The 22,780-nt window shown below is 34.8% G+C and overlaps 3 protein-coding genes across 5 annotated transcripts; 2 read left to right on the forward strand and 1 right to left on the reverse strand.

Moving 5' to 3' along the window:
• The first annotated feature begins 434 nt into the window (after window positions 1-434).
• On the forward strand, window positions 435-5,917 carry LOC108194232 (solute carrier family 40 member 2). 2 transcript variants are annotated; one of them, XM_064080868.1, is made up of 9 exons: window positions 435-780; window positions 1,557-1,707; window positions 1,979-2,175; window positions 2,357-2,824; window positions 3,393-3,564; window positions 3,694-3,831; window positions 3,955-4,065; window positions 4,328-4,496; window positions 5,447-5,917. In XM_064080868.1, exons 1-8 carry the CDS (start codon window positions 536-538, stop codon window positions 4,490-4,492), a joined length of 1,647 nt encoding a protein of 548 aa, XP_063936938.1. In that variant the 5' UTR covers window positions 435-535; the 3' UTR covers window positions 4,493-4,496; window positions 5,447-5,917. The 2 variants fall into 2 exon arrangements, with proteins under 2 accessions (XP_063936938.1, XP_017216656.1); XM_017361167.2 differs by lacking the exon at window positions 5,447-5,917 and having other exon boundaries at window positions 4,328-4,599.
• A 929-nt stretch (window positions 5,918-6,846) lies between these two features.
• Window positions 6,847-8,265, reverse strand: LOC108194233 (CASP-like protein 4B1). The gene is made up of 3 exons (XM_017361169.2): window positions 7,854-8,265; window positions 7,459-7,594; window positions 6,847-7,364 (listed from the first exon to the last, which is right to left on the reverse strand). Exons 1-3 carry the CDS (start codon window positions 8,120-8,122, stop codon window positions 7,173-7,175), a joined length of 597 nt encoding a protein of 198 aa, XP_017216658.1. The 5' UTR covers window positions 8,123-8,265; the 3' UTR covers window positions 6,847-7,172.
• Window positions 8,266-13,966: 5,701 nt separating this feature from the next.
• Window positions 13,967-20,037, forward strand: LOC108194231 (uncharacterized). Of its 2 annotated transcripts, none has more exons than XM_017361165.2 (11): window positions 13,967-14,108; window positions 15,134-15,309; window positions 15,451-15,632; window positions 15,722-16,321; window positions 16,417-16,494; window positions 17,514-17,838; window positions 17,921-18,123; window positions 18,600-18,676; window positions 19,100-19,201; window positions 19,491-19,677; window positions 19,764-20,037. In XM_017361165.2, exons 2-11 carry the CDS (start codon window positions 15,135-15,137, stop codon window positions 19,851-19,853), a joined length of 2,019 nt encoding a protein of 672 aa, XP_017216654.1. In that variant the 5' UTR covers window positions 13,967-14,108; window position 15,134; the 3' UTR covers window positions 19,854-20,037. The 2 variants fall into 2 exon arrangements, with proteins under 2 accessions (XP_017216654.1, XP_017216655.1); XM_017361166.2 differs by having other exon boundaries at window positions 13,971-14,108; window positions 15,131-15,309.
• Window positions 20,038-22,780: the final 2,743 nt, after the last annotated feature.

Raw genomic sequence — 22,780 nt, forward strand, 5'->3', positions numbered from 1 at the left:
CTCATACTAATAAAAGAGTTAGTTTGGTTACCAACAAAACTTCTTTATATTTATGTTACTTTGAGACTTGCTTGCATAACATAACATAAATTGCGTGCAAAATCAATAATAAAATTAGATGTAACATAACATATATTTCCTCCTGATGGAATAACTTTTTCTTGAATATAAATATATCAACTAGGGTTATAGGTATAAAATTTTACATAAAATAGCATGATAATTGAGATGGTATTTTAGTTGATGTTATTAATTCATACTGCCATCTCAATCAAAACGTCAAACATATCTACTTTACGAATAATTTTGTATTAATTTTGTACTTTTCCTTCGATTAAACAGTTAAGCCGGTTTTGTTAAAAGAATTGGAAGAGCTCATATCCGGGTCAGGCTATAATATATAGATAAATATATTGATAGATTTGTTGTTGTAGAAAGTAGAGCTGTCGTACAGCAGATGGTAGTATCTCACTGACTGACTTTGTGGAATAAGATATTGCAAGAGACAAAAATAGTAATAAAATAATGAGGGCAAATGTGTGAGTTATATATTAATAAAATGGAGATGATTAACATGCAAGATGCTGATTTTAATAGTAGAGCAGGTTCAAAACCAGAGGAAGAAGAAGAAGGTGATATAGAGGCTGGAATCACAAGTATGATCACATCAGAACAGGAGCCATTGCTGCTTCCTCAATCTCATCAACAAGATGCTGAGTTTTCTTCATTTCTTCTCTTTTATTTGTATTTGGGCCATTTTCTTGCCAGATGGGGTGCAAGGTATCATTTCTTTTTCTTTCGATATTTATTTTTTTCTTAATTTCCACCCATTAAAAATTTTAATTTGATCATGATTAGGGATTATTAATATGAATTGGCTGTATCTTACAAAATTGTTTTTTTTTTTCGGGGGGGGGGGGGGGGGGGGGGGGGGTTGGGTTTCAATTCCAGGTTTTAATGTAAAGATGTCAATTTTGTGTCATTTTACTAGGATTTGATAAAAATGGATATATAAACTTGAAGAAATAAAATTTTAATGAAGGAGTTGTTTTGGGTCATATTCGAGAAGGGTCTGTAATTCATATCATGTTCTTTATGGGATATTGAATGTTGAAACTTGGTACTGAATAAAAGTAAAAGTTTTTGAAAGATATTAGCTGTAGATGTGCATTTCATATTTCATTGTGAGCACCAAACAGTTGGGATTGGATAAAGCTTTCATCCTTTGATATATGTTTTCTGGAAATTATTACACCTCGAGATTTGGAACTTGATTATTTATGCTTTTGTAGTTTAGGTGTTCGTAGCGAGATTGATTGTATATATAATTAAAAGAAAATGAGATACTAAAGAGCAGAACATGAGCAGACATTTCCGTAAAACAATTCAAGACAATTTTCCAGGTTTATTTGAAATTCCTGGTTTCAAATTTTAGGACATACGACCTCCCTGTATGCAATATCATTCAGCATGCCTGTTTTCTGTCATCTTTCTGTTGTAGAGTACCAACTTTTCTTGGTGTTCAAGGTTCTCTGAGCATGCTCATCAATTTGCAGAATGTGGGAGTTCTCTGTTGGACTATACATGATTGATGTTTGGCCTGGCTCTTTACTCCTGACTGCTGCTTATGGCGCGGTTGAAGCAGCTTCTACTGCATTATTTGGTCCTCTTGTTGGACAATGGGTGGACAAACTCACATATAAAAAGGTCTTTACTGGAATTCAATGTTTTGGCGCCTAATTATTTTGTTATCTTTCAAGTATTTTGAGTTGCTCCTGCAAAATTTTACGTTTTCCAATTTCTGCCGAATTTGTTTGATGTGTCATATCTAATGCTATACTCGGACATCTGAAACATACTCGTGTTGTTTCATTGTTCTCCTCAGCATTATGTACCATGAGGCAACAGTCTTTTTATGACACGGAGGAGTTTTATCTGGAAGATGTAGTTTATATGACAATTAATTTTTTGTGGTCAGGTCCTCCAAAATTGGTTGTTTATCCGAAGTGTTTCTTTTGTGGTTGCTGGAGGCACAGTTATTGGAGTCCTAGTCTATCCAGCGTTGAAGTCAGATAATGTTGTGGCATTCATTTTACTCATTATATCAATCAATATTTCTGGGGCTGTTGGTGTACTTTCTACTCTTGCCGGAACTATACTGATTGAAAGAGAATGGTGATTACTCAAGAGCTCTATAATTTGAAAATTAGTGTACGCCATATAACCTTTGGTTCACAAATGGTTGAACTATCTTTCATAATTATATATCACCTCACAGTGAAAAAAATATACCGGTTTTGCAAACAGACTATCATGTTGAAAGTGTCTTACTTTAAAAATGATGTTTAAATAACAGGGTTGTGGTAATATCAGAAGGGCAGCCGCCAGAAGTTTTGACGAATATGAATTCGATTATCAGGCGAATTGATCTAATTTGCAAGCTGTTTGCCCCTGTGGTGACTGGCTTCATCATTAGCTTTGTATCTCTAAAAGCATCGGCAGTTTCTATAACGATCTGGAATATTGTATCTGTTTGCATAGAATATTGGCTTCTACTGTCTGTCTATGCCAAAATACCAGTTTTAAGTGAAAGCGACCAAAAGAGAAGTTCCAGGCTTGCAACAACTAACCTGGAAGAGGGCCCATCTACTTCTGAAGTCAGGCCTAACTTAAATAGCTTGGAGCAGTACAATGCTAATAGCTTGGGGAAAGTGACAGAGAAATTTTTCAATAATTCTTATTTTCAAGCTTGGAAAGTATACTTGAATCAAGATGTTGTGCTCCCAGGAGTAGCTCTTGCTTTGTTGTATTTCACTGTACTGAGGTAAAACTTTTCGTTGCTTTTCTGTTTCTTCGTGTACATGCATTTATGCAATAAATGCACAACTGCATTCAAATATGCTGCGGTGTGAGCTTCAGGAGAACCACATTTTCTTGTCAAATATTAGTAACTTCAAAGAATATGAGTTAAATCAGTCTGGTGGGCTTCTGCAGTAGCGTCATTTACAACATTGAACAATTGTTTGGGCTCCCATGGACTTATTTCACGTGCATTTATTAGTGAGGATATGTATGAAATAGATAAGGAATATGGAAAAAAGTTAAAGATAAAGTGAAGTTTTAAGCACAGGTAATGACATACATAATGAACTGCTAAAAGGGTCTAACTCAGTGCACAAGGGCTCTTGCACGAACAAATAAAGTAATTCCTGGAAAGAAGTATTAAGCAAGAATATCTGCAGAGAATGTAAGCATTCCTGTCATCCTTTAGTGATTGCTGCAAGATTGTCTTTCCATATTGATTAAGTTCCCTTTAATGTATTTAGGATTACATTGTGCCTTAACTATCTGTTTCTCTGTTCCTGGTGAGGTAATATTATTTTCCTTTGCAGCTTTGGTTCTTTGATGACGGCTACATTGCAGTGGCAAGGTATACCAACATACGTAATTGGAATTGCGCGTGGAGTAAGCGCTACGATCGGGATAACAGCAACATTTCTGTACCCTATCCTGCAGTCTCGCATTTCGACACTTCGGACAGGACTTTGGTCCATTTGGTCTCAGGTATAGTCTAACGTGTAAAATGTAAGAATTCCTCATTTCCCCAAGCTGTAACTGGTTCAGCTTCTGGGACATCAGTATAGAAAATAAATTCATTTACTTGCTAGCTAATCCATTTCTAAATTTTTGCAGTGGGCTTTTCTTCTAGTCTGTGTAGCTTCAATATGGGTAAAAGATAAACTTAAATCAGCATATGTGTTGATGGGTGGAGTAGCATTATCACGCCTTGGACTCTGGATGTTTGACTTGTCCGTTATCCAGTTAATGCAGGTGAGCAACATGAAGTGATATATACTAGTAAAAATAGTCTAAACTTTCGAGCTTTTCCAACCCAAATTTCTTTCAGTAATTTTACTAGGCAGACAAACTTTTTTCTCAATTGAATAAATACAGGATCAAGTTCATGAGTCTGATCGCTGTATTGTTGGAGGTGTTCAAAACTCCCTTCAGGCTATGCTGGATTTGATGACCTACATCATGGGTTTAATAATCTCTAATCCCCAGGTAATAAGATCGCTGTCTTTTAGTTTTTCAATTTTCAGAATTTTTTAATGTGATTCATCTTTTCATGCTTGTATACTCTGGATAACTCCCAAATTGAAATAACTAAACTTCTTTTCCTTAAAGTTAAAGTTATAAGAAAGAACAAAAACCTTGAGACTCATCTTTAATTGCATTTAGTACATGTGGATGGTCCACGAGTACAAATTTATTTTAGTTGCTCAATTTCAAGGTGAAACATTCCTTTCTGTTCTCTCTTCATCAGGAATTCTGGGAGCTGACGTTGTTATCGTTTTCACTGGTGACTCTGGCTGCAGCACTCTACAGCATACACATCTACCGTGTGCGAAAACATCTCATTCACTGGGAGAAGTTATATGTGCTTGTTCAATGGTCTTTCTGGTCATCTCAGAGATCAGATAGAAGTTAGATAGGTTTTCTCTCTGATAATTTTTTTTTAGTTTTTTAAATTTGGTTCTTTCTACTGGCCAATGTCATTATTTAAGTCCTTTTTTATCTATGATGCTGAGTTGCTAACTGCTCTTATGTTGCTAACCAGTCTTATGCTTTTCCGGCACTAGCATAAGACTAATGCTGCTAACTGCTCTACCGAGCACATGACATCTTAAGTAAAGACCTTTTAGGCGTCGTTTGGTTCAAGGTGTTGTGGTATGGGTTTGGTCCATTCCAAACCCTTACTTTATATTTGATTGAGAAGAAAACAATTTAAAACTCATATCTCAAACTTACAATGTAGGAGTTTTTGATAAATACAAAAGCAACTCAATGATGTAAAAATATCTTTAAATAATAATTAAATTAATATTTTAAGATAGTTTAAATTCATGACTCAGACCAATTCTAACCTTATCCTACTCCACGGACCAAAGACCCCTAATTAACTTGATCCAAGTTGTGCGTGCAATTGAGCTCTTCCTCAAACATTCTGTTTGATTATTAATGCTGACCTTAGTTTAGTACTTAAGTTTAGACTGACTCACCTCATAAGGTTGATTCGCTATTCTTTTTTGTACTCTTTTAGTCCCCTCTTACACGTCCTTTAAATTTTAACAGGTAATATAAAATATATAAAATATTTACTTCTGATTGTTATTTTATGATTTTTGTTTTAGTAAATTAAAGTTTACAGTTTATATCTTTATTAATAAAAAAATTCCAAAAATATAATCGGAAGTATCTTTCTATGCATATTAAATTACATTCAAAAAATTTAAGGAAATGTAAATGGGATGGAAATAAAAGTGGAATTACGGAAGACAGTCCATATTCCTGGAGCAGGGAGGCATCCCTTTGAGTTATTTCTGTTGTCTCCATATCTTACTGGTTGACTTAGCAGTGTTTTGGATTTGTTGTGGGTGTGAAGGTTCTTAGGACCTGTACAAACGCCTCGTAACACAGTGTGGCAATCATTTGAAGGTATGGGGATGTATTGTCGTGAGTTAGAACGACACAAACACATAGCAAACTGATGCAGGGATTTTGCCATGTAAACCTTATTTCACTCTTAAGCTTCGACAGGTTTTACTCCTTCCTCTTGCAAACCTATCATATTTGCGAGGCATCATGCATTTTCGTTATCAGTCAGACTTTTGGTCATGTCAGCTTTTTAATTCTAGCTAGACGATCCAGAACTGCCCCATACTTGTAATAGTGATCTGTAGACATTTGCAAGCGTATGGTGGCTTCCTTACTGTTCAATACGGATTGACCTTGCTTCCAATTGTTAAGTTATGGATTAATAGTTTCTGAAAATATTTGTATATATGTTCTGTAACTTCAGTAAAGACAGGTATCTTGAATTGTTAAGTTTTGGTAAATTGGTAGGATTTGCTTGTGTTGTGTATATATGTATATGTATGTGTGAACTTGAGCAGTGTTGTTGACACAAGAAAGACTTTAAATCAAGGCAGCCTTCAGAAGAGTATCAGTAGATGTTTGTTTACTACATTTTCAACAGCTTTGCATCAGCTTTGTTTGCTTACATTTAGGTACTTTTTACACTGGATATTGCTTTTTCTGCACCTACATCTAGACCATAACTAGAACAGGTAGAATTATTGAGAAGGCTAGAATTCAGTATCAAAAAGAACCAGCTGGGGATACTAATTCCTCATCTTGACAACTGTTTAATCAGAACTAGGAGTAGTCAAATGATGTTGCCCACAAAATACACAGAAAAATGTGCAATAATGGGGCTCTGCTATATTAATTCAGACATTCTACACTTAATCATCTGAGTCTAGTAAAAAAATTAATCAAAGGAAAGAATTGAAAAACCACGTAGGTGTTTTAAGTCCGCAGTTGAAAAAACTCTGAATGGACATAGAACTGAAGTTTTGAATAGAGGCCATCTTAGGCATTTAAAGCCTTAGATCACCCGACTGATAATCTGCACAGTTTTATTAGAATCCTGCAACTAGCAACTCTGGATATTTCAATCAAACAACTGACAGTGGCCACATAAAACACATTAGAACTCCTAAAAATTCTTCATTTTTTACGGTGAGGAGGATTTGATAAAGATCAATAAGTAAGTCGGAAGAAGATAATGCAAATGGACATATGTAGAATGTCCAGGGAAGAAGCACATTGAACGTGCATCCTATAAATTGAAGAGTGGTGACTACTCATGAGGTGAAGCACGGCCATGATGTACCAGCCCCACCACTGTCAAGAAAAAACCTGATGAGGGCTCTATCTCTATTTTAGGGTCGAAAGGTGGAGAACTGCTTAAAAAACAGACCAACAAAGAAGATAATAACATAGATCATTGTATTTGGTATTAAGTTTTGCACAGTAGTTTGTGCAGACAGGCCAGAGCATTCATTGTCTTTGCTGTATGCATATATACAACATAATTACAGAATATAAACGATTTGAACAATTTGTACAATTATATGATCATATCTTTCCAAACCAACCAATAACAAATGTTTTCTTCATAAACCTCCCTATCTGGAACATCACTCCTTAATCTCTTAAGTATTCATTATGTCATCAAACACACCTGATAAATGAGAAACTTAAACACATGTATGTGCTTGATAACCTAGTATAAAGAGGGTAGGAAGTATTATCGACTTATCGTGTCAGATATAAGACTGGTTTGAAAGTTTATATCCCGAAATGAGAGCAGACATTGCCAGTGCAGAGAATGCCAAAAACTCCATGCTTATGGCTGCTGCTGCCGAGTCTGTAAATATATTATCCGCCCCTTCTCTCATACTGTTTGTCACTGGCACCGCTGCTGATCCTGCTGATATCAACAAGTAGGCGGTAATCTGCAGTTTCACAGAAGCACCATCAGTTTCTATTTCATCTTCCTAAGAAGAAAAATTGTATTGTATGTTTAGTTCCAAAAAATTGAAACGCAACCTGATCTCCAACAAAGTTAAACAAGGCCAAATTCCGGCGTGAAAACATCTGTTTTCTAGTTGATTGCTCATAAACTTGTAGAAAAACATGCCCGCCTGTATAGAGTGTTGATAGAATTGCTATTGCTACCACATACCTATAAAAACAAAATAAAAGCTCAGCCTCCCAAATTTAAGCCATATCTGAATTGGTGTTAAAAGTTGGCGCCGCAACATCCACTAACACCATATTACTATAATATTGTTTGTTCAGGGTCGTGATCAAATCCTGACGGATTTTTTCTTGACTCTTTCCGAAAATACTGCTTATATTTAAGACAAATCGACTTGGATTGACACCCACTTTATAGGTAATTTATAAATTTTGTATATGAAGAAGTGCAGGGAAATTAGAACCTGTATTCTTCGAAATCATCGAAGTTTCTGCCATCACCATGTTGATTAGTGACCATGATAATGAAAGCAAGAAAAGAAAAGAGCAAGCCCATTCCATGCAACAGCAGTGCCCCATTCTTATAAAAATCCTCTGTTCTCCAGCTCCTCGTGATGCTAAATTGCGATGAACGGGCTGGTGGGCTCGGCTCAACGCCGCCGTCTGCGGTGGGAGGAGCTGACGGAGGAGGACTTTCTAGCTTTACGGAAGAAGGGTCTTCGGGATTCGACATTTGTGAGCCAAATTGAATGAAACCAAAGTCTAGTGATAATGATTTGGTGTCGCACGACGGAGCACTCTGATAGTGACAATGTTGAATGGTGGAATAAAATGTAGTATAGGAAACAAGAACAATGTTGTTGTTTGTTATGATTGCCGGATTATATGACACTGTGACATTTGATTAAACAAATATGTGTGGGCTGTTAATCACAGTATTTAATTATGAAATAAAGTATGTGAGCTGTTAATGATTAGTAGTATGAAAATATGGTGGATTTTAGTGTACAGCCTATTTTTCCAACTGCCAACTGTCTGGGTGGTCTGTGGATGCGGCCCTCTCCTGCCTGCTGCCTGCTTATCTGTCTCTCCCTCCCTCGTTCACAAGCCGTATCCCCTGATTTTCAGTCTTATTTAGTGCGATTTGGGTAAGTTAAAAAAAATATTTTTTATTTAAAATAAAAATCTGGACTAAATGTCATAAATGAATTAGAGTTATAAATATGTTTGGAAAAGAAAGAGAAGTCCAGAAGCAAAAGTTAGAAGTCTCGGCTTTTTATAAGTGTTTCTGACTTTTTACATAAATGGGTCAAGCAAATATAACCCGACTTCTTATAAAAAAAGTCATAAGCAGTGTCAGCCAAATAAGCACTTCACTTTTCATATCAAATTATTCAATTTTCAAGTCATATTATATTATTATATTAGGTTATAACACGTGCTATGTAGAAATGTTGTTTATTATAATTTTTGTAATAATTTTATACTATTTTAACAAATTTTAGCCTCCATGCGATTTTAGTGAAATACACTTTGCACCCGATCATTTTACAGCAAACACTTTTTATTCTTTAAGTTTAAAATTCAATACAATTTGAATTCTTTAGACACTTTTCTATCTTATTTTTACCGTTACTATTAATCAAACGTGAGTATTTTAGATATTCCATATTTAAAAAATATTTGTTTACATTTTTTATCCATTAGGCTTTGATTAAATTTGTTATCGACCTCTTGGATAACCATTAACCATTTTCTCTATTAATATTGATGAAATATTACTTTTGCAATTTGATCAATATAATAACCGCATCAAATTGTGATTCTTTTCAATATCTTATCACTATGTACAATTTTCGTTATAATAAATAAAGAGAAATTCTATCAACATATTCTTATAAAAGGATGAAGATTTTTAAAACTATCCAGAGAAGTTTAACTATCCTTGATACTTAGATTGAAAGAAAACATCCATATTCTAATCAACCTCAACTGTCTTTTCGGTATTTTAAAAAGTCTCACTGTTTAGTTGTATCAAAAATAATTATATCGAATTTTGTGAAAAGTGGTTATGAGTTTTTAGTTATTTCGATCAAATCAGCTATGCCCGATATATATTACATGTTTTTTTTATAATAACTTAAACATTCATTTGTCTCATCCACTTATTATTAATAGTGTGGGATTCAAAGATTGTACATTTAGTATAATCGTTTCCAAGATTTTGACTTTGTGTGTGTATAAACTTTGTGATCATTGATGTTGTATTCAGGAGTTTTATAAGTTGATACAAATGTTATATGATTGGATGGTAACGTGGCAGCTTAGACACCTGACTCCGAAGTTTAGGGTGTTATCATAAATATATTAATCATCTTCCAAGCATCAGGAATGAGTTGACACTGGTTAACTTGAGCTGTTAAATATATTTAATGATATCAAAAGTTATTATTAGGGTTTATTCTCAGAAGAAGATCAGAATTCATCAACTATCAACATTTAACCGAGATGAAGTCATCAGAGTTTGACATCAACATTAATGTATATCAGAGTCTATCAAAGTCAGAATTCAAGAATGATTGATTCTGTTTGGAGAGATAAGTCGGTTTTGAAGATTCCAGCAATTAGCAGCTATCAATTATAGGATATGTTTTGTATGTCTTATTTATTGATATAATATATGTAATTGATAGAGTAGTTGTGCAATTATATAAGCACAAATCAGGTTTACACTTGTCGCTCAACATATTTATCATTCGTGTAACCAAGCAACTTTCAAGAATATATGTTCATTCTTTGGGAGAGTAGTTTGTAATATGTATGATAGTTTTTGTTTGTCAATATAAAACTGTTCTCCATTTTATCTGTTGATTTTCAATTTGGTTGTTGTCACTGTATTCAACCCCCCTTCTACAATAAACTATAAGGACTAACAACTAATATCAGAGTTTTGTGTTGATACACAAACACAAAAAATTCAACCAAACAATCATGACTAATTAAAAAAATAAAACACAATAACAACCAATATCGAATATATTAGAATTTCAATTATAAGAATGAATGAATATCCTACATGGAGAGTGAAGATGACCATGTTTATGGAGGTCATTAATCCTGAATATCTTGACAGGATTTATGATGGTTCTCATAAGCCTACAAAGCTTTCTGGTGATGTTGGAGATGAACAACAATAGATGATTCCAAAAGACAAAAAAGATTACACTACTGAAGATGTATCATCCATCATATAAGATGCTAAAGTAAGGCATCTCCTACATAGCATTCTATACAAAATGATGTCAAATAGAGTTATTAGATGCAAAATTGCTAAAGAAATATTGGATGCCTTGGGTATTTTTTAATGAAAAAAAAAAACCTTAATTTTATTAGTCGTTTAATGGATAAATCGTAATTTGAATCTATATGTTTTAACGTTTGAACTATGTAATTAGCCAATATCATGGATTAACTATATCCAAATATGAGTACAAGATCGAGAAATTTGCTTACTAAAGACACATATAAGATTAACGGGACTGAAATTGAGTAAGAGAGTATCAACGGATTCCTGAGAGCGTTAATACTTGAGAAAGATTTACAATTATATTTCTCTAATTACATGACTCATTGAATTGCTACATGTGGATAGCTGGCTTTGGTTTAAGCATGATGAACCAGTATTGTCCTAAACTTTAGTTAATTGATATAAGTCAGTTTTACATTGCATTATTATTTAGTAAAAACCTTTAACACTTGTATTTTTTGTAAAACAATTTGTAATAATCAGATCAAGGGGCCGTTTGGTTAGGGGTGATTAACAAAGGGAAAGGGAAACAATCAGTTTCATTCCCTTTGTTATTGTTTGTTTTATGAAAATCGTCATTCTTTTTCCCCTCTTTTAGTCTTAGGTTTACCCCCAAATCCCTCATGATCCATTCCCCACCCTCCCCTAAGTATTTCTTTTCCATTTCCTGACTATTATTTTATTTTCATTTATTATTTATTTCAGATGTTATTAAGATGAAAAGTAATATGTAAAATATTTTTGAAAATAAAAAAATAAATTTTAATTTAATTTTTTATTTAAAAATAATTTTAATATAAAAATTAATAATATTTTTAAATAATAAAAGGTATCAAACTATAAAATATAAATAAACTATATATTATAAACGTAAATATATTTGAATCTTTTGATATTAAAATATTTGAAATTCAAATAGAAGGATGATCATATAATTTTTCATTCCGTTTCCGGAACAAAACTAAACATGTAATACAATTCAGTATCATTCATTTCATTTTTTCATTTCTTTTTCTGGATTCTATTCCATTTGCCTGAGTCGAACCAAAAGGCCCCTAAGATTCTTGAAACTTGTCTCCTTGTAGATTCGATCCGTACTTGCTAATATCTATTTACAACATGCACCATACACTTGCGGTTATTTATAATCAAGATGAATGCTCATGCATGTAAAGATAAAAATGACCAAAGACTTAAAAATAGCCTCTTAGACTACCAAACATATATAATATATGTGTGTAATATAGGATGGAGCCGACCCCGGCTCCAAGCAAAGCTCCATAACCAAGCAAAAAGCCCATCCGAGCACGATGCTAAAAATTATTTCACATTACTAGAAAAAGTAGATTAGAGATCACTGAATTAACATCAGTTACAAAAGCCACCGATGTTAAAGAGCTTTATTACATCATAAATATAAAAAGCGATGTTAAATAGCATTAATGACATCAATTACGAAAATAACCGTTATCTAAACTAAATTTTAAAAAATAAAAGAAACACGCGGCCACACTATACTCAACCTTTTTTGACAAAACATCTCCCCGCCTTAGCTTATTTTCACCCCCCCCCCCCCCCCCAAATTTCAACATCTCTCTCGACACACACAGTCCTCTCACACTCTCGACACTCCCTCTATCTCACCATCTACAATCTCTCTGTGTATCACCTCTTTTCCAACAAGACTAAGGCCTTACTCTCAAGTTTTTTTAGGAGAGAAAGCAAGTGAATGCAAGTGGAAGCAAGTGTGCTTTCACTTTCATCCCACTTTTGGAGTGAAAGTTTTAGAGTGAAAGTATGCTATATTTTCACTCACTTTCACTCGTTTTCCTCCCTTTAAAAAACTCGGGAGCACGAGTAGGAGTGAAAGTTAGATAACTTTTTTTCCTCTTCACTTGTTTTCCTCCCTTTTTTAAACTCCGGAGCAGGGTGTAAAAGTGTCCAAGCAGAGTAAGATGGCCGACGAGACTCTTTATATCACACTCTCAGTCGAGCAAAGCGACACGGTCGGCCTAGACCGACTAGGATGTCCAAATCCACTCTAGGAGAGGACTATCAGAGAAGCCAGAACTTAAGATTGAGCCTCTATGACCTAGTGAACCCCCAATAGTAATGGCCCAACAACTAACTAGACTGGACGCCAAGAGTCTTCAAAAGGTGTTTGATGTACCAAAACGCAATAACGACCATGCTCTTAATTTTTGATTTTGTTTCATGTATATTTTAGCCTAATTTACACTATCTTATCATTAATACAATAATTATGGTAATACAGTGGGTGTTTTGCCCGAGTTTTTAAACCCGACTTTTGGAGTTTTAAGTTAAAAACACTTACTCATATCGTTTGCGTAAGAACTTGAGATTTATAAATAGTTAAAAATATTAGCTTTTGTTTTATGACGTCTATTTTTTCTCAAACACTTTAATCAGTTATAAATCTTAATTTACTTCTAACTTCAACATCACTTTTTTTTACGTTAATCAAGAATCACATAAAAACTTAGAGCATTTCCAACGGTGTTGGCTAAAAGTGGTTGGTTAAATTGGACCTGTAAGACATTATGTAAAATTTGTCGAAGCTGTAAGCCATTTTGCTTCGATGGCACCGGCTATATTGGTTGGCTATATTTCAGAAATAGTTAGTTATTATTCTTTCAAATTGTTATAAATAGAATGTATATTATCATATGGTAATAAATGATACGAAATCTCGCTACAGATATTGCTACAGGCCTGTAGTGGTTGGCCAAATATAGCCAACATCAATTGGTTGGCTATATTTTTAGACAAGAGTTATGTGTGGTTAGAGTGGAGCAAATTTCACGCATTATCTATAATTTTTATTTATGATATGATTTGAATTTAACCTAAGGGTTTTGATGGGTTGGAGATGCTCTTATCCAAACTATCCATAATTTTACATGGACTTGTAAAATGTCAGGAAAATGTTAAATCTAATAAATCTATGTGTATCCAATCAGGAAAAAGTAAATTTGATAACCTTATGTGCACTCTTTACCCAAATAAGATCGCCTTTTTCGTTGTTTCTTTACAAACGGAATGAATATGTTTATTTGGAAAAACAGGCATTGTTTTACAAAAACCGAAAAATATTAATGAACAAAATAGTATGTACAAAATAGTAAATAATACTATATATAGAGTTTCACAAACTTTGAGCTTGAAAATCAGTGGTCCCACCACCCAACACACAAATTTTTACATTGAATACAAAATTACACACATACAGGATGACTTACTATAATTATACGAGAAAGCAGAAAGCAGAGTTGCTATGTTTTTGATTTGAACTCAAGGGTGTCTTCTTGAGCTAAAAGCACACTCTCTCTTTCTGCTCTATACAGCTTCCAACAATCCCCACTCTAATCCTCTCTGTATATGAACAAATAGTGTATGAAAATGTCTTAATCTCTCTTTATTTACACGTCTTTCTGCATATGATTTAAGTCTTTTTTGCCATTTATGCATTAGGGTTGATCAGATGACTGATTTTATTTGTTGGGTGTTATGGGTTTTTGCTTAACTACTTGTAGGTTTGAAGTTTCATGAGTTTGTGTTTTTTATGCTTTTTCTTCAGAGTTATTACATTGTGCTATTTACTTGTTTCTTTGGTGGTGTGAATATTTTACCCTTTTGAACTTTTAGTTGATAATCAAGTGAGTCATGGAAATGTGTTTGATTATTATGTCTGGGATACTTAGCTATTTTGCATTTAGTGATTTTGCACCCATTAGTTAACATTAGCACACACTGTGGAATTCTCGCATACCCATGCCTATATACGTGTTAGTTCCTTTTAGGGATTGATCGTATACCTAGATGACTAGATCCCCATGTTTATGGAAAAAACAGTTGTGACTTCATGTTTGAGATGTACTCTATTGGCTTGTTTAAGTAGCCCCCCTCGTACCCTGATGACGCCGTAGCCTTGTACCGGGTAAGACCCTTTTAAAATAAATAAGAATTGAGTGGTAAACCTTGCAATAGATTTTTCAATGTTTGGCTGCAACGTTGCATCCTCACCTCAAAGACATAAACATGAACATATTAATTATGAATCATTAGCTTCTGTTTTACCGGCTTGCTTCAGTAAGGATGATCAGAGTTCAAAGATGTAGATGTTACTAACACGTCTAGGAATACACATGACAAGAACCTGTTGCTGTTAATGCTTGAGTCGTGTTCTTAGAGCATACATGGACGTATACCTACATTATTGTTTCAATAGTTGAGAAGTAATGGAATTCAGGTTCTTCTCTGAGTCTTATCTGTAACTACTTATATTTTAAGTTGTGATACCATATCCTATATTCTCATCTCTAACTCCCACAGTCTACTTGTTCTTCATGGTACTCGCTGTCTATCCAGCTCTGCATATTGCTTCTAAATGTAACAGCTGTATCTTTACATTAGCAGGATGGGAGCAGGGAGGAGAGTGCAAACCTTCAATCTAAATGATACTGCAGTTTCATCTCCAAACAAGGCAGGCAGTAGCACAGACTTCAGATATTTGAGCAAGAAGAATCTTGGGGGAGTCATCTTTGGTTGCACAAATAGTACAATTAAAGAGTGTCTTCATAAACAACTCTTTGGTCAGTCATCTATATAATTAGCATCAGTCACTCTTTGTCTGCTAGTTGCATGTTTGTATATTAAGCAGTGTACGATTTTGTTGTCTTGTTATCACACTAGCTATGACCTAGAACTTAATGAACTTTATTAACTTGTAACAGGCTTGCCTGCTTCACACATATCATATGTGAGTAATATTGCCCCTGGTTTGCCTTTATTTCTATTCAACTACACCGATAGAAAACTACATGGGATTTTTGAATCAGCTAGCTCAGGGAGAATGAACATTAATCCATATGGATGGACTCCAGATGGTTCTGGAAGAACACTATATCCAGCTCAGGTACTTCTTTCTGGCAATGGCTATGCTGATACATGATGGAAATATGATAGTTGGTTTCTGGTATTTACCTTGGTTGTTTATACATGAAGGTTGAGATTTGTCTCCGGCTGCAGTGCCAAGCACTGCATGAAGATCAATTCAAACCAATAATTGTCGACAATTACTACAGTGCGACCCATTTCTGGTTTGAGCTGGACCATGTTCAAACAAACAAATTGATGTCTTTATTGTCATCTTTAGCTGTTGCTCCAAGCACCTCGTTGCCACAAAATGTAGCCAAATGGAGAGATCTATTTGAAGTAATACCCTTACCTCACAAAGGAAAGGGAAATCAAGTGAATGAGGCTAATTTGGATGTTGATTTTTATCAACTATATGAATCAAACAGAGATATGCAATTGGCCACTTCAGATGTCGTTCCAGGTTTCAGTGGCAATAGCCAGCCATTAGAACTGCACCTAAAAAAAGGAACTGTGCCTGAAGAAGAGAAGGAACATATATTGATGAAACTAAAAGAAATGACTATTGCACGTGAGCATACAGACTCTTCGCTGAAGAAAAATGTTGAAGATGCTGCTATTGTAAATGATATGAGCATGGAGCATAGCAGCATGTTAAAAAGAAATGAAATATCAAGAGAAAAGGCTGAACCTGTTAACACATCTGACGATTCTGAAATCATAACCCAGGCATGGGATGTTATAATTACTAGTATCTGCTATATTATGTCTCCTATTATGCCATGTCTGTGCACATACTATAATCCTTTGGTGTCCATTTGCAGTTGATAGAACGGTTAGAAGAGCTAGAGGCTTTTAAAGAAGAACAACTTCGGAGGACTGAACATGCAGAGAAGAAGTTGGTATGATATATCATGTCTTGATTATGATCTTGCATATGTTTAATATATTTTGACATTTCTAATAGTGTTTAGATGAGGTCGTTGTGCATTTCAGTCTTTGACTCCAACAATCTCTTTATATTATTGGCATCATAGGATCGTATAAAATAAATGCTGCTATGATATGATTTGGCTAGAAGTGGCATGAGTGCATTTTTGAATGTCTGTTGAGCCTTTAAAAGGGCAAACATTGGAATAATTAAACAACATTTTACACATATACTAATCGTTTATCTAAAAAACAGCTTTGTACCTTCTCTTCATTCTCTATCCCCTACACTTTGACCATCTCTCTCGTTATCACCATGAATTTGTCCACCCACATAAGAAATCACTTTCTTTGTCTCACCTTTTTTACACCTCTCTCCACCTCAATCACCTGCAACTACTACCTTGAGCAATGACTATTATATGAGAACCAGTCACCACCTAGAACAAATTCCTCTTTAAAAGATCTAGAAGGCAAAAAGGAAACTATTTTTGATACTTCTATCTTCTAACTTCTTACAATAATGATATTGATTTTTTTTTCTAGTAAAGCATAGCAGTGATTGTGTTTTTTATTGCTGCTCATACTTATGACACATTTTTTCTAGAAGGCTTGTCATTTAGAACTGAAGTAGAACTGTGCCAGTATTACTAGGACATAAGATATCTAATCTAGTACATCTATCTATTGTGTAATACTATAATCACTTAACAAAACTAGTCTCCGTAACTTGACCGCATTATCTACTTTGATCTTTGTTCTTAATCAGTGTCAAAAAGTCTAATCAATAATGCAGTGGACGGCTTTTTAACTTATACAGGGTCTTCTAAGCTTTCAGCCTATATAATCAAGGACTCCGCCTATGACTTTACATGCCACATTGTAAACCTATGCATGTATATGCTGTCCTTGTCGTCAGGAACCCAGTCCGTCTTTGCTGTTTTTCTGCCTATGTTACTTTGGTGTCTCATAGTATTGCCTGATGTATCAGGTTGAGGCAGAAACAGAAATTCAACAGCTAAAACAGCGGTATATAACACTGGAGTGCAGACTAAATCCTTGCACATACCCTGTTAAGGAGGGAATAATTGAGTTCTCTACTGAGTCTCATCTGAATTTTAAAGAGTTAATATTTCTTGTGGGTGGATATGATGGGAAAACTTGCTTATCTTCATTAGACGCTTATTTACCCTCACAAAATAAGATGAAATCTCTAATGCCTATGAGCGTTGTCCGTTCTCTTGCCTCGGTTGCTATGTTATGTGGGGAGCTTTATGCATTTGGTGGTGGAAATGGTTCTGAATGGTACAACACAGGTGCTAGTCTACACTGCTCTCTCTATTTTTTGTTCTTTAAAACTCATTTATCATTTACATCTTTTTCTTTATGCCTTTTAAGTTGAATCATACAATCCTACTCACAACAAATGGATTCCTCGCCCCTCTCTGAATGGACGACCGAAGGGGAGCTTAGCTGGTGCTACTTTACAACACAAGATTTTTGCAATTGGTGGCGGGAATGGGTGTGAGTCCTTCTCTGAGGTCGAAATGCTAGACTTAGATCTTGGACGCTGGGTTATGACACAATCAATGCTAGAAAAGGTGATGTGCTATTTTCTCGAGGTTTATTTTATCTGTTTATCTAAATCTGGATCATAGACACTTGTACATGCACGAGGATAACTCTAAAATAAGTGTATTTGGGTTAAATATTAATATCAGATTTTCTTGTCAGCACAAGTAACCAAGGAAAGAGATAAAATGATGCTATATTGATGTTTGCCCTCCATACTGTATTTTTCTCTCGACATATGATACATTATGCTAGAAAATGGACTCTGACAATATCATGTTGACTGGATTTATTATTGGGCATTTGCCTTAACTGGTAGATTAAAGTGCCTGCTGCAATTGACACCCTATCCATTTAGTTTTTACTGCTCATCTCTGTATGTATGGTGTTAATGTGATATCTTTCCTTTCAATGTGATGTCTTATGTCAATTTTAATATTTTGTGTTGATTTGATGTGTTATAACAAGAATAACATTCAGTAAATTTACGATTTAATCCTTCCAGCGATTCGCTCTTGCTGCAGCGGAGCTTAATGGGGCCATATATGCTGTTGGTGGATATGATGGAAAGAATTACTTAAAGTAAGATGGAATGTGAATTTATCTTCTTTTTTCTAAACTATGCGTGTGTGTGTGTGTGTGCGCGCGCACGCGTGCGCTTGTAGATATACAAGCATGCATGAATTTCGAAACATGGCAGTTTTGACATCTCATATAGAAAAAACCGATTGCATATGTAGTTTCTTGTTAAGGTATTAAAGTTTTGTGTCAACATAGTTGAGATTCTGTATCTTCTAAATTCTAGCCATGGTTTCTATCAAAGATGAGACTCGTTTTTGTCACCGTGTGTTAGGGCTGGTTTTAGAAAAAAGGGCTTGTGGGCCAGTAATAAATTGATATTAGTAATTTTCACAATGAAAGCAGTTTTAGTCGGTCTCACTCTCTGGATGTCTAGCAATATTTTATTTTATTCTATTTCCATGTAAAGATCCTTTACATTCTCAGGTCGGCTGAGAGATTTGACCCTAGGGAACACACATGGACCAGAATCCAGAGTATGAATACAAATCGGGGATGCCCTGCTTTAACTGTCATGAATGAAAAACTGTAAGTTTCTATCACCATATGTGGGTAATTAATAAATTAATATTTTACTTTATTCTTTCATTACTATGCACCTGTTCGTTGTAGCAAGTCGGTTCTTTCTTTGCTTTCTAAATCATGTACCATCAGCAAATAGGTGCTCTTTAATCTTAAGCGATATCCTGTTAGTGTTAGCTCTTCTGTTCTAATTAATAAATTAATACAATTCAAATAGATGAAGTTTTGAAGAAGTCGTTGGTCTTCCCCACAAGCTAGCACATCTTTGGTTGTATGATATAAAAATTTTATGCAGATATATTATGGGTGGTTTTGATGGAAATGAAATGGTCCCAAGTGTTGAAATATATGATCCTCGCAATGGATCATGGATGACTGGAGCTGTGATGAATAAACCCAGGGGATATTCCGCTGCTGCTGTTCTGGAGGATTCTTTGTATGTAATAGGAGGAACTACAGACAGTGGTACCATAACAGACACAGTAAGATGCATTTCATGTTATTGGTATTATTCTGAACTCGTTAATCTAAATTACAGTCGCTCATTTACATACGTATTGGATTACAGGTTGAAAGCTACAAGGAGGATTTAGGTTGGGAAGTAACTTATCAGGGATCTATGGCCTGCAGGTGCTTCGCCTCCGCTATTGTTTTATGAAGTGATCTGGCTACCTGATGTGCTTATATTAAGTGACACCAATTATCATAGTAAACTAGAAAATATCAAGAGTTCCAGATGTGCTTATATAGCTCGAAACTAGTTATTTTGGTGAACTAGCTAGTAAAAGATAATTTCTCTGCCACTATAAAATATGGAGTTAATTGCAAAATGCACCCTTAAACCTGGGCCCAAACGCACTTCGGTCAACATACTTTTATAAATTGCAGTTTGCAACCCCTTAATATTTATCGCCCTGCATTTGAGAAGACAACAAAGGAAGAAATCAGAATATACATATCTTGACTATAGAAATGAATCTTGATCTTCTTAGAATTGAAGCTCCGGGTTCGGAAAGCAATCCAAGTTATTGGTTTATAACTATCTAGCGGAAAGAAACCAAAATAGTACCTTAAATATATTTCTAAGAACTGCTGAGCAAACCAAGTGAAAGAAGCATTCTGATTTCTGGAGTTGAATATTTCCACAATTATGTACCACAATACAAGGTGCAAAGGCATAAGGTATTCTTGTCCTCCCTCCGTCCCCCTCGATTGTTTACATTGGAGGGGGACACGGAGACCAAGATAATGTATAAAAAAATGAGTAAAATTAGATGAAAAGTGGGTAAAGTGGTGGGACCTATCGATATTTAATAATAGATTTGAGATAGTGGATGAAAGTAGTGGGTGTAATAGTAGTTTTTATTGTTAAATATGAGATAGTAGGGGGAGATAGTGGGTGTAATGATGGGAAAAACTTACTATTTATAGTAACGTAAAGAAATGAGAGGCACATCCCAAATTAGTAACTGTAAAGAAATGAGAGAGACAGAGGGAGTAGCTCTAACTTCAATAGCAGTAGCTGCAACAATCTTTTTCACCAGTTGAGGGTCCCTGCATAGGAATAATATGCATCAGTTTACATCTCCAGATGTACAATATAGATTTTATATATAAACTTATTTTGCACTATCTTCTCAAATTTCATTCTTCTAGCAGGTCAAAGACTAAAGATTTGAAAAACACACAATTGAGGTTAATGACCAGAAATGGTTGGTAGAATAAATCTTGGGTTAACATATAACATAATAACACACACAAAACTCTATTGCCAACAAAGCACCAAACAATTTCCTTTTTTGACTTAATTTTTGTGAGGAGTGTTGATTATATTAGAAGGCAAGTTGTCAGTTCTAATATATTCATGGTTTCACAGACCAGATAACATCTATGTAACATTTACTTGCCTAGTTGCTTCTACAGTGTCGTGTGGAAATATTGTTGCAACTTGGGCATTGTTATGGCCGTGAACATCAATTCTATATTGTCAGGGACAGGTTAAGTAACATTTAGTTTTCTGACCGTTAGATGAATATCCAGCGGCCAGGATTATAACATTTTAATTAGTCTGGCGGTTAAAAACGCCGTCTAGCGTTTAGAAAAGCGCTAGACGTGTTAAAATTTTATTATAATCTCGGCCGCGAGATATTCATCCAACACCCCAAAACCTAAATGTTATTCAACAGGCCCCTGGCAATCATGGGACCAGGACCCATTCCATAGATCATGGGTATTACCAAGGCGGGTTGACAATGCACCAATTTGAATTTCATTACCATGTTTACCCGTCCTGAGGAGATGCCTGTTTCTCAACACACTTCCCGCAGAGATCATAAAAACATATGTACTATGCAAATTATGATTAAATGCATATTGTCGAATATTTGCTAAGAAACTTAATGATAATTTATTTCTTTATGACCTCCACAAGAGTCAGGTAGCCTGATAAGATGGATTGTTTTATCTGCAGACTGCAATTTACTACATCTTTACTTAATGACTCTAAATTACGTACATAACCACACAATACCATATAAACAACCACACAATAAGAATATTCAGAAAGTTATAACTACGAGAATAAAATCAATACAGATATTTCTGAGGAACCATAGACTTGCTTCAGAAGAATCGGCAGCAATTGTTTTCAACTTATGCAAAACTGTGAACTGTATGGCTGTATACGGCATAACCATAAGAAATGCTGGGACATTACCACACCAAAATCCCTATAAGAAGGCATAACATTACACATGAGCAAGTATTCCGAAGCTGCAAAAAATCTACCATTAACTGAAATGACATTTACGATATTCTTCACTGTTTAAAGACTCAGAGAAAGCTTTAAGCTGGGTATCCAGATACTCCCTCCGTCCCACCAGATTCTTTACGTTATTTTTGACACGCATTTTAAGGCTCTTATGAAATATACTTATACTAAATATTTTTGTTTAAAAAATTACTGAAGAAAAGTTTGACGTTTAAACTTTTATTCAAAAAATTAAAAATACGTTATAGAACTATACTCTACGAGAGTCTCAAAAAGTCTGACGGGACAGAGGGAGTAGAATTTAGGAAAAATGTACCGTCAGCCCTTATCCTTTGCCTGAAACATTCCAGTATACTTTGATGTTTGATGTGCCATGCAATTCTTTGTGGGGCAAGGCTCATGAAGACGTGGGTTCCAGCTAACCTGAAAAATTATCAAATAGTATAGTGTAAAGTCCTTTATGTTTGTGTAAATCAACCATCCACACATTCATATGTGATTTAGATACTTTGCTAAAGAGAATGCAGAGACCCAATAAGAAAAATGTAATTTTACCATGGGCCAATGACAATTCCATTGAATTAACTACTTCTTTAAAAAACACATCCCTAAATCGAGTTGATGTAAACTTTCTAGAAATTCGTTATACAAAACCTTGTGTTTTATGGAAAGCAAGATTACCAAGAGTATACCTGCCCAATTAACAAGAATCACTTATAATTTATAGAAAGCAAGATTATCAGGAATATACCTGGTCAATTAACAGGGATAAATTGTATTCACATTATGTAGGATATTAGTAATACATTTACTGA

This window comes from Daucus carota, chromosome 7 (genome assembly GCF_001625215.2).
Source record: "Daucus carota subsp. sativus chromosome 7, DH1 v3.0, whole genome shotgun sequence".
NCBI classification, from domain to species: domain Eukaryota; kingdom Viridiplantae; phylum Streptophyta; class Magnoliopsida; order Apiales; family Apiaceae; genus Daucus; species Daucus carota.

Coding starts and splice junctions, on each gene's coding strand:
- LOC108194232 (XM_064080868.1), top strand. CDS start 536: ATGTGTGAGTTATATATTAATAAAATGGAGATGATTAACATGCAAGAT. Junction 781..1,556: donor CTTGCCAGATGGGGTGCAAG/GTATCATTTCTT, acceptor ATCAATTTGCAG/AATGTGGGAGTTCTCTGTTG. Junction 1,708..1,978: donor ACAAACTCACATATAAAAAG/GTCTTTACTGGA, acceptor TTTTGTGGTCAG/GTCCTCCAAAATTGGTTGTT.
- LOC108194233 (XM_017361169.2), bottom strand. CDS start 8,122: ATGTCGAATCCCGAAGACCCTTCTTCCGTAAAGCTAGAAAGTCCTCCT. Junction 7,595..7,853: donor GATGATTTCGAAGAATACAG/GTTCTAATTTCC, acceptor TTGTTTTTATAG/GTATGTGGTAGCAATAGCAA. Junction 7,365..7,458: donor TTAACTTTGTTGGAGATCAG/GTTGCGTTTCAA, acceptor GTGAAACTGCAG/ATTACCGCCTACTTGTTGAT.
- LOC108194231 (XM_017361165.2), top strand. CDS start 15,135: ATGGGAGCAGGGAGGAGAGTGCAAACCTTCAATCTAAATGATACTGCA. Junction 17,839..17,920: donor TTCTGAATGGTACAACACAG/GTGCTAGTCTAC, acceptor ATGCCTTTTAAG/TTGAATCATACAATCCTACT. Junction 19,678..19,763: donor GTGGTACCATAACAGACACA/GTAAGATGCATT, acceptor ATTGGATTACAG/GTTGAAAGCTACAAGGAGGA.